Source organism: Pieris brassicae, chromosome 2 (assembly GCF_905147105.1).
Source record: "Pieris brassicae chromosome 2, ilPieBrab1.1, whole genome shotgun sequence".
Lineage (NCBI taxonomy): Eukaryota > Metazoa > Arthropoda > Insecta > Lepidoptera > Pieridae > Pieris > Pieris brassicae.
In genome coordinates, this window is record NC_059666.1 from 3,489,849 (window position 1) to 3,501,700 (window position 11,852).

Genomic DNA, 11,852 nt, shown 5'->3' on the forward strand with positions numbered 1-11,852 from the left:
AACTTTTTGGTCTTCGAGGAAATCTACACTGGACTTGCATAGCGATGCTGTTTGCATTGGAGATGAAGCTTTTCCTCTAAAGCCGTACCTAATAAAACCATACCCGCGTCGAAATAATTTATCAATAGAACAAAAACGTATAATTATAGACTATGCCGATGCAGGAGAATTGTCGAAAATGCACTTGGTATTTTAGTTTCACGATTTAGCATTTTTGAAAGGTTTGGCGCCCGAAAAAGTAGATGTCATTATAAAGAGGACATGTGTTTTACATAATTGGTTGAGAAAAACATCGCCAAAAGGATTGTATCCTCCTGGGTTTTTAGACGAACAACCGAATCTGGTATACGACTAGGTACACGGAGAAACCATACAAATGGAGCCTTTGAAAATCTAGCTTCGCCAAATTACCAGGTACCAGACAGGCAATTTCAGTCCGTGAACAGTATTGTGAATATTTTAATACTAGCGGAGCAGTTTCGTGGCAGGATAATGCAATTTTTTTAATAAACACCTTACGAATCTTGGAATTTTATTTTTATACGGGAACAAAAATTGCTTAGAAAGTAGGTACTCACCAAATTTGAGATCGTTTTACGAAATTCTGAGGATTTCCTTGAAAATGACTCCAAAGAATTGTACTAATGCATTTTAGGGACGTAAATATTTTCAGCCCCAGATTCAGTCCCTAAGGATAATTTTACTCTCTTTCTTTCTTGTAGATACTGACTTCTCATATTTTAAATTTTTACACCAATTTCTTTGGGACCAAATCCCTCAACACACAATTCTCTCGTAAATGCATTAAGAACTGCATTTCTCGCAACACGGTTTTTTAATTTTAGTTTTCCGTGTTCCACAAACACTCGTAACTTCTATAAAGTTCAATGAATTAAATATTATCGGCAGCGCCAAATTTAAAGTTTCACTGTTGCGTCATTAAGAGAAGTACATATAAATAACAGAAAACTACATTTTTATATAAAATTTAAACAGGCATTCCAATATTCTAATCTAAAACTTTTTCTGAACATGATACAAGTGTTGTCTGCCATTATAAACATATTCAAACTCCAACATATTTAATTAAAATTAAATGTCAAGATAGCTGAACCTCTATTAACCGGCATCACCAAAGATCTGCTCCGATACTTTATAACTCTTATGAGTTACTAGTGATCCCGATTTCAAAGTTGAGTTTTTATACCAAGCTGTACCACATCAGATCCACGGCTATTGAATGAGTTAATTTGAGATTGAATCGCTATTGTTATTAGAAGTAATTAATTACCAGGAGTGAATCTTCAGAAATTGTTAAAATACGAATTCGACTGATTTGCTAAGTGTGTAGATTTTTACTCGAAAGAGTTTATTGTCATGCCATTTTTACCATAAAGAACATGGATTATGAAAGCCTTACAAATTAAAACTAGCTTCATCGAATTGATCTTTATTTCTATTTCCGGAATCATCATCATTATCACCATCATCATCACCATCTATTCTTAGAATAGATAAGTACTAGAAAATAACAGAAAACGATATTTTTATATAAAGATTATTGTGTCCGTGTAAACAGAATTTCAAAAGGAATAATCGTACTTCGAGGTTTTGAGCCAGTTGCTATCATGAATGCAGTGCGTGATGTTGTTTTAATTATATCTGCTCTTCTAAGACAAGAGTTAATTAAACGGAAACGGAAAAATATATATTGGGTTATAATATAAAAATATATTTTGGAGCATCTAACACATTGTGCCTTGAAATACAATTGAAAGATGAAGAGACATTCAAAAATATGTTTCGGGTTACGAAAGCCCAATTTTTATATTTACTTCAAGAAATTGGACCGTCTATACAAATATGCGTCAAATTATAGTAGCTCGTAAATGCATGCTGCATTTCTCGCATCACTGTTTTGATAATTTTCGTTTTCCATGTTCCACAGCGTCTTTAAGAGAAGTACATTTAAATAACACAAAACAATATTTTTATATAAAATTTAAACAGGCAAGTTTTAGTTTAGAATATTGGAAATATTCTAAACTACAACTTTTTCTTCACATGTGACATGTGCTGCATGCCATTATAATAACTCATATTAGCTCCAACAATTTTTGAGATCAATACCCTAGTAATCACTAAACTCGAATGAAACATCTCGCACTCAAAACGGGTCAAACCGAGTTGTACGATACTCGCATGAACATAAAAAATTTCATACGAGATCGTATTTATACTAGTCGAGTTTCTTGTAAGTAAGAATCTTCTTACTAAAATGTCGATGTAATGTCAATGATGATCCGCGTGAGGGACGTCCTTTAACAGCGACTACTGAAGAAAACATCAGCGCTATGCCACGCATGATAGAGGAAGATAAGAGCCCGAGAGAGAGAGTGACCTATCAGCAGATACGGGCCTAGGCATTGGTATGAGTCAAGTTCAAAAAATATTACACGAACATTTAGGCGTCAGGAAGCTTTGCACCAGATGGATTAACCCATACTTTAACCGAGGACCAGAAACACCTTCGCATGGACTGGTGTCGCCAAATGTTACATAAGTTCAACGGCGGTGACTCAAATGCTGTATTTGACATCGTCACAGGTGATGAAAGCTGGAAATATTGCTACGAAACCGAAACCAAAACACAATCTGCTCAGTGGGTGATTCCTTTCGAGAATCGGCCAAATAAGGTAATGAAAGGATTCTTCCTTACCTTGACTTCTGTCAAGGATAAAATATGATTGTCTCATTCTTTGGTCGGAAAGCTCATTTCGCGACAGTTGTGCTAGAAGATGGAAGGACAGTTACTGCAGACTGATATGTCAATCGCTGTTGGCCTGTTGTCTTGAAAAAAATCGACCGCAGCGCTCTCGAAGCAGGATCCTCCTTCACCACGACAATGTTTTAGCGCACTCCGCAAATGATGTCGAAGTAATGAGTCATCCGCCATACATACCTGACCTGGCGCCCTGCGACTTTCATTTATTCCCAAAAACTAAAGATAAAATTCGAGGTATACTTTTTACGAGCCCTGAAGATGCGGAGAAAGATGCGGATATCGCTTTCAATGCACATAATTAAATTACCCAGTCATTTCTGTAACATTGTTGTGCGCAATTCATTTTTTATTCTCTTAAGCTGCGAAAGTGACCGCTCTCTTTTACAATTGGTAACCATTAGGCAAAGTAATATTCTTGTAGCAATTTCTACGTTTGGAAAAGTTTCTTCCAATTTATCTCATTTTATTAGGTTGTGTGAGGTTGAGATTTTAAATCCGTTGACTGCTTTGCTATGTTTTTTAAACATTGGCTTAAATGAAAACATTATGTCTTGAGCTCATCTGCAATAATGTCTTCATTATAAAATTCTGCAAATTATTTGCATTTTTTGGTTAGCTCAACGGATTTAATTATTGTTAACTTCTTGGTATGCTGCCGAACGTTTTTTTAAATGTGTCAATTACGGGTATAAAAGTATCTACACGAAACTTTTCCTTGCCTCTCAAATGTCTCTGATTATCCTTCAAAAAAAGTGATGCGTGTGCTGCAAAATCTTTTTCTTTCAAATGTATCTTTGAAGTCGGCATATGGATTTTTTTCTTTAGCAGCCGTTTCGTATGGATCAAAATTATTGCGTGCGGTATTGACATATTTGATCAGAGATTCGTAAAGTTTCGTTACAACGTCCATGGTCATAGTGCTATTCTGTAAACTTAGACATGTTTTATTCATAACTCGCAAAAGCTCATTCCATATTTCCGTTAAAAGAGTAGTCTCAAATTTTCTCTTTTTTTTGCTACGCTTTGGCCTTCCTTTCTAGTGTCTCAAGGTTGATTGATGTCGCCCGCGATTAACGACAATGCAAATATTTAAATTACCATTTTATAGAGCATTAATATCATTGTAACACACGTAACAGCCTAAACACCAACTAAATTTAGCACATGGAACGTTAATCGCAAATTTCTTAGTAGCACTGCCTGTGAAAATCTTTTACACGAATATTAAGGCCTTCAAAAACGTTTAAAAACAGATTAGCAGATACTGCTATATATTTCGCATTATATTCATCCATAGGCAGTCAGTTTTTTACGTATCTAACTGTGAAAGTCAGTTGGTCAACGTGGGACACATCTAACGTAGGATCTACACTAATAGAGTAGTACTTCGCTGATTACGGTTCTTTAACAATAGCTTTCACAACTTGATGTCCCATGAAACTAATAGATTCATGACAAGTATTTACCGATAAAATGATGTACTTCCTTTTCCATGATTTTTGCAGTTTTATATGTGATCAGCAAGAAAAGCATCAAATTCACTAAGCAGTTCTAAGCATGCCAAATAAATCCCATTATTTTTCGATATTTATGTCTCATTATCACCACGAAAAGCAAGACCTCTTGAAGCCAAAAATTTCACTACTGCAAGAATCTTCTAAGCACGTTCTTTCAATAGTTAATTTCTGTATTAGGTATATACAAAACTCTTAGGACAGTAACTCAGTATCAATTCGTTAGTAGTATTACATTTCATTTTTGCAACATAATTCATCATAAATTCCCTGTGCTGTAAACTCTCATGGTCTATGAATAAGTACTTATATGCTACCAATCTTTATATCCACTAGGAGAACTTAAATTATGTCCAGTATCAGGTATTAAATAGACGGCATAAATAACAGTATACAGATTTCTTTGCTGATTAATAAAGGACCCGTTTTCTTTCTAAATACTCACCTTTCATCAATTTACGAATAAAAATATTTTTATTCAAGTATCTAGTTTTCGTTTTACCATTTGAATCTGGAAAACTTGTAGATGTTTCATCATTATATTTTGAAAAACTCTGGTCCTATTTCAAATCCAAATACCACTTATATCATACCGGTAAAATCTTGTCACAGTAAGTACCAGGGTCAGGAAACAAATCAAAACTTCTGATTACCTTACTCAATTTTAAATATCTAACGAAACAAATTAACGTCACTCACTCCTACCAGACTCAAAGTTTAATACATCATTCGGGGATTCCACGAACCGTTTAGGAAATTTATGTTAGGCATTGTTAAGACGGGCAGCTTGACTTTGGAATCGGAGTGATCGCTAAATGGTGTACTTAGCAAATTAGGTAGGATGCGTTCTGAAATATTATTTATTAGTGCAGTAGGCATAGGTGCAGACATCGATATAATGGCGTAGTATATGCTTTGTAAATACCTTCTAATAATATTATTGATATGTGAAAAAAGTGTAAAAATGTTTCGAGAATCCTCGTGTGCCCAGGGCGCCCAAATCCCCGTGTGCCCTTATGGTAAAGACGGTATTGCTTGTCGACTAGGAACGTTTAGGAAACTCGTTAAACGTTTCGTTCACTCACGGAACTTTAGCGACTGGATTGAATATCGATTTTTAATTAACTGTCTAGAGATTCAATTAACTCTCTGATTTTAACTAATTTACTGAGACATATACAATTGATTTTAATATAGAAATTTTGCGCGTATTGTCGAGAGCGCAAATAAAAAATCGTTCCTTTTTCTAGCCAACCCATTAAAACAAAACTCATTGATTCTTCATTTATTTTCATAACAATTACATTATTTACATTAACTATTGACAAATAGCCTTATACTTTAAATTAAAGGCACTATAATCATAAAGCACAATAAAAGTACTCTTAAATAAGCCTATTTAGCCTTTGACGGGGAGATCGTCTTTTTGGTGAAATATGTACTCCTTTGAGAGGTGTATTAAACTTTTTCGGTTCACCATAATTTGCAGGAGTTCTCAAATTTCTAGGGGTACATAATGTTTTTTTTAAAATAGGTGTATGGGATATCTTCTGTGGCGATACTATTTTTTTAACTGGTGTTGCCCTAATAAGCCGCGAATTTAATTCCTCTTTAGATTTAACTAAGGGGTTGTATTGTCTGTACGTTTGGAGTGATTCTTTATTGATGTTGCTTTTAAATATCATTCTAGTCTCCAAATCTGAGTTAGAAGTGACAGTTTTTTGAGGTTTGACTTGACTTTGAATTCTTGGCTTCCGAGCGAAAACGGACTTTTGCGTATTCTCACTTCTTTCAGACGATTTATCTGATTGACTTGATTCAAAAAGTTTCGCTTTAGCTAAAACAGCACCAGCGTTTTGCTTACGAAGTTTATTTACTGAAGGCCTTCCTGAATTACCATTGCCTTCCAATTCACCAGTTTTATCCATAAAAAACGCCGCAGCGCTCTTCCACTTGTGCTGGATAGGTTCTTTGCTGACATATTTGTTTTGACTGTGGCTTGATCTATAGTTACTTTTGCCATTTGGACTGACGGTGTTTCTATTATCTGGACTAGTAAAAATGACATTGAGTGATCTTCGTGGTAAGAGACAGCGAGATTTTGTTGTTATCCTCTCGGATCCATAATCTGTGGTTAAACTTATGCGTTTACGCATATGATACTTTTGACTAGAACTGGAAACATTGGGTGAAGAAGTTTCCGATACATTTTCTTCCCAATCAGAGTCCTTACTTTCAATACTGCGTATAGAGGAGGATTCCCTTTGATTTAACCCAACGTAGGGATAAAACCGATCCATAGCTTGATGTGTTGATACATTCCACGACTTGTGACGGACGATTTTAGTTAAATTTTCTTTGGAACGACGTCTTATAGAGCCTATCTTTCTTGCACTCGGTGAACGAATGATTTTGGCTTCTTCTTTGGGTCTTATTTTCAGTTCTTTGCTCAGTCGTCGAGCGAGGTGCTCGGAACCAGGACAATTTAACATGGCCACATCTTCTAGGGTTTGTTCGTAGACATTTTGAACTTGTTGTAGTGGTTGTACTTTTGGGATGACATCTGTGAATTCCCTGGACAATCGGGTCTCTATGGCTGAAACTCTGCTCTTGATTTCCTCATACTCCTGTTTAGAAATCCGTACATAATCCTTATCAGTTTGCTTCATGTCCGACGAAAGATCTATTGTATCATGAGGATTGAAAAGCTGTTCTGACGATGTAAGTATATCCTCACTGCTGCTACTTTCAGAATTTTTATTTGAACCGTAATCTGGTGTAATAGGTGTTTTTTTCACATCTACCATGCTGAGTCGAAGTCTTTTCCTTTCTGTGATGCCCCTGTAATAATATATCTTATTAAAGCACTCTTAGGTATAAATACCTCCAATACAAGTCACATATCTTCAATAACAATTCTATACATGACGTAAAACAAATACTTACATTTTCATGGGAGTAAACGACAACTCCTTTTGAGGTAAGCCAGATTTTATTTCTTTCCTGAAACACATATACACATTAAACATTGAATTACATACAATGGTGGTTGTATTATTAGAAACTACCAACGGCCCTTGACATTATGTAATATACTTCACTGCAATTGTTTATATTTTTTAATTAAACAATAAATAGGACAATATGTTCAACGGCTTATTAGAAAATCAATATACCCCATTACACAAGTGCCGTTTCAATATTACATTATGAACAAGCATTTAAATCAATTTTAAGGTATGAACAATAATGGTCGACTAATTAGAAAGAACAACAAAAATTTATTAAAAACAATATTTTTAAAGTATAAGTAATAAGTATTGTTATTAATGAAATAGCCACAGCCTATCAATAGTTATAATTAATATTTTGTGGCGTGTTTTCAATAACAGCACTGCAACGACGTGGCATTGATTCACTCAATTTCATACATTTTCTAAGGGAGCTTGAATTTCATTCCCTTGGTTTGCTTCATATAGTTCGTTTTGGCTGGTGGTAAGTTTGTTTGAGACTTTCTCTTTAACAGTAAACCAGACATTTTCTATCAGGCTTTGCGGCCAGTCTAAAACATATATACGCTGTTCGCTAAGGAAACATTTGACGCTATGAACCGTATTTATGATCTGAAAGATTCAGGTTAAATGATCGTCCGAGAGAAAATCTGATATATTACTTCTATGTTACCCCAACACAAGTGTCTCTGACTACTTACGGGGGCTGTCTTAACTCATGGATTATATGTAAAATTTGAGACACAATAAACATATTTGATTTTGATTTGTATGCTCTAATATATTTTTGTATTGCCATTTATACATTGAACCTTCAATCTTCGAAGCGGGCCCAACTCCACTCCGTAAAAACACGACCAAACTTTAATGTTACCGCCACTGTGCTTGACTATACTCCTTTTGTATTTATAATTAAAAGCGTTGTTTACAGAACGTCTAACATACCGATATCCATCGGAATTTAACCATTTATTTTTGTTTCATCTGAAAATAACACTTTTTTCCATTCTTGTGCCGTCCAATTACCATATTTTTTAGCGAATAATAATCGCTTCTCTCCATCGGTGTTCCTTGGTGTAGTGATAACTTTCGGAAGTTTCTACTAAACAATTTAGCTTCCACTAATCTTCGGTGTATCAGTCGGGCCGATATGGTTCTCGGGTCATCAGGCGAAAAAACTTCAATGTGGTTGGAGCCTTTTCTTGGATCTTTTTTAGCAACACGAACGATTAGCGTTTTCTCTCTGGCAGAGGCTTTTCTTGGCCTAGACATTCAAATAATTTCAACAGTTACATGTGTTTTATAATGATCTATTGCATTAAAACTTTCTTAACTGAACAATTTTAATGATTCTTCTGTGCGCCCACTTTATATCTTTATGTAAATCAACAATTATTTGCCTGGTTGACGCGTCACACCTTCCATTTTTGCCCATTTTGAACAAAATTCAGATTAAAATTTGAATTGCCGCCAAAATAATAGAAAAAGCCAAGAAAGAAGTGTTCCAATCGCTTGTTCCTTTTTTGAAATTTATTTGTCCAATTGCGAGCGATTGATGGTTTTTTTTAAATCTAATTAGGCGTCCAAGCGGCCAGTAACAGAAAATAAATTCCTACACGTGTAAGATATATTTTGTTATTAAAAGTAAAATATTAAAATTGAATGTGTACTTTTCTTTAACATTTGCATGTTGAAGTTATACTTTCTTTATTCATCAGAAGTGTTTCTAATTATATGACCACCACTGTATATGTATATATATACAAAATATATATGGCGACATTGCTTTCAATTAAAAATAATTATATGATGATTAGATGATGATGTTCTGGATTTTGTAATCTTCTAAAATTTACTTTATAAAAAAAATATTTTTTACCTACTACATTTAAATACTTTTACTACTATAGCATGGTAACTTACTTAATTTTAGCAGAAAGTCCTTCAGAAGTATCATATTTTCGTTTAGAGGTAAATTTATTAAGCACGGGCGTCTTATCATACTCCTTGACTGTGGCTGGTGTGTTGACATTGCCAGATACCATCTTACGCAAACCATTTAGCATACCTGGAACCAAAATATATAAAACAATAAATCATTTATCTCACTTAAAAATCTTTCTGCTTGTTACTTAAAATCTAAGCTGGCATGTTCAAGTACTATCCATGAAAACTAAATTCAATATGCTTTATATAGATGGAAGTAAATCTTAAGCCTGAGTCCAGACTCAGACAGAGATTTGAGATCATTAAAATAATCCTTAGCATTGGATAGCAACCAATCTGTCTCGGCTTCAAATGTTGAATGAAAAATTTGTCTGGTATATTATCCTAGACCCAAATGTAACTTTAACTAAAAAGGCTTAAATGGACATGTACAGGACACCTGCTGAGAGGCCAAATGAGAGAGAGCAAAATGGTAAAGAAAAGTCACCCAATGGACACATCGCTACAACACCTCGGAGCAGAGGTAGACCATGCTCGTGGTGAGCAGACTTTCAAAAAGCCACTGGTACTCTGTGACAAAGACTTGCTAGGGATAGAAAGCAATGGAAGCAGCTGGAGGAGACTTTTGTGCAACAAGCAGCTGTACAAGAGGACAGGTGTGTAACAAAATCTTAAAGAACTCTTTTATATACCATACACATATATATTTTGGTAAACTTTCTCTTGTACTAGTTACAATAAAGGCTTTGAAATTAAAATGTAACTAGTTAAATTAATTATGATGGAACAGAGGCTGATTAGTTTGATAGAGAGGAACACTTTAATTTTATTTATCTTTATTGAAGAACTCTCTTTTAATGCACATATGGCAGTTGCACTTAGCAATCCCAAGTCCCAACACTGAATATTAAAAATACTCAGATATTAAAGCAAAATACTCAAAATGACAAGGTTGAATAAATTGAACCTAAATGTATAAAAGGTGCGTAAACCATACAATACTTTTAAGATTTTTTAATTCAATAATTTCTTACGGTTAAGTGATCCACTTCTTCTCTTTTTACGTCTGACCTGATGTATATCAGAATCATCATCCAGTTGCGACATAAGCTCATCAGTCAATAACCCAATATGTTTTGAATTCTCTATGAATATCTGGAAATAATATTGTCCAATTCAGCTGATTTATAGAAATCAATATTATTTAGAAGCCTAGATTAAGAATAAACCAAGAGCTTACATGTTAGTGACAGTAGCGAAATAAATTAAAAATACCTTTACAAGAGCTACATGATGTTCAAGTCTCTGAGCAGTAGCTGCCGCAGGAAGCGGCATAATGCTGGGAGCCAATACAATAGCCAAGTTGGAGGAGTCCATTAAGTTATCTTTGTGTCTTGATGAAATGAAGTTCAGTAACTGAAAAATTAATTAAAACTATGATGCAGATGTGAATATACTTAAAGGATGTAGATTTGAGTAAGTTTTCAAATCAACAAAATCACAGTCCATATTTAGATTATCATGATGGAATGATAAGATGGACATTAGAGAAATGAGTTATTTCACTTTATAAATAAGTTTTGAATTAAAAATAGTACCTCCATGATATAATGCAACAAGTGTACATGAAGCACAGGCAACAATAGTAAGGTGTGTAAAATTGATTTCATTCCGTCACCCCCTGCAGTAACCCTGCATCGTAACAACAAATCTTGAACTTCTGCACTGATAAGAGGTTCTGGCAAACAGCGTAGATACAGCTTCAGCACACTTGCTACATCAATAGGATGATGACCTTCAGAGACACAGCCACCAGCATCTAGAAGACGCTGAAACATTGAATAGATTAGAAATATAAACAAATTGTATGTAGGATTAAAAAAATGTTTGTAAATGGTTCAAACACACTTCTATAATGGTTTCATTTATGATTTCCATTGATGGCTTTATACCTACTATGAATAAAGCCATAAATTGAAAATGCACATAAAACACAATTACAGGACAACAGAAGTGTATTCAAGCCATATACAAAATAAGGTATGGTATAAATAATAAGAAAAAACAAACTATAGTAAACATTACAGATAGATTTGAAGTAAACAGGTAATTTGCTGAATTACTTACTTTCATAATAATTACCTTAATATCTTTTTGGCGAGTTTGAGATCCGGCTTTACGAAATAATCCTTCAACATGAGCATTAGCCCGAAGCACAGAAGACATCTCACTGACAACAATCGGAATACTCAACGTACTACCACAGCAAATTACACTGCTTGAGGGCACTTTCATCAAAGGAGCTCCAAATAGAGTTTTATGATTCTATATAAAACATAAATGATAAGTGATTTATAAAATTTAGAAAAGTAAGACAAGTAGGTATAAACAAATGATCAACTCACTTTTACATTTTTCAATATAATCTTCTTTAATCGATGCTTTAAACCAGCTTTTTTTAACTCTCCAACTATTATTGATTGTAGTTTTCCATGATTTATTCCGTCTGATATCAACATTTCTTTCAAGTTTTAATTTAAAATCATTTATTAAATCGTACTCCACAAAGCTAAAATCACCTTTTCAAATCCAACA

At 34.3% G+C, this 11,852-nt stretch overlaps 1 protein-coding gene across 1 annotated transcript; it reads right to left on the minus strand.

Moving 5' to 3' along the window:
- Window positions 1-5,606: 5,606 nt before the first annotated feature.
- LOC123720654 lies at window positions 5,607-11,852 on the minus strand. The gene is made up of 8 exons (XM_045677356.1): window positions 11,663-11,852; window positions 11,400-11,582; window positions 10,856-11,086; window positions 10,533-10,673; window positions 10,292-10,412; window positions 9,234-9,378; window positions 7,246-7,302; window positions 5,607-7,140 (listed from the first exon to the last, which is right to left on the minus strand). The coding sequence occupies exons 1-8, from the start codon at window positions 11,774-11,776 to the stop codon at window positions 5,685-5,687; spliced, it is 2,448 nt and encodes an 815-aa protein (XP_045533312.1). The 5' UTR covers window positions 11,777-11,852; the 3' UTR covers window positions 5,607-5,684.

What these genes read in the sequence shown, in the direction of transcription:
- LOC123720654 (XM_045677356.1), bottom strand. Translation starts at nt 11,776, where the DNA reads ATGTTGATATCAGACGGAATAAATCATGGAAAACTACAATCAATAATA. An exon ending in CTCGCCAAAAAGATATTAAG is followed by an intron (nt 11,087 to 11,399) that starts GTAATTATTATG and finishes TCAATGTTTCAG; the next exon opens with CGTCTTCTAGATGCTGGTGG. An exon ending in GGACTTTCTGCTAAAATTAA is followed by an intron (nt 7,303 to 9,233) that starts GTAAGTTACCAT and finishes TATGTGTTTCAG; the next exon opens with GAAAGAAATAAAATCTGGCT.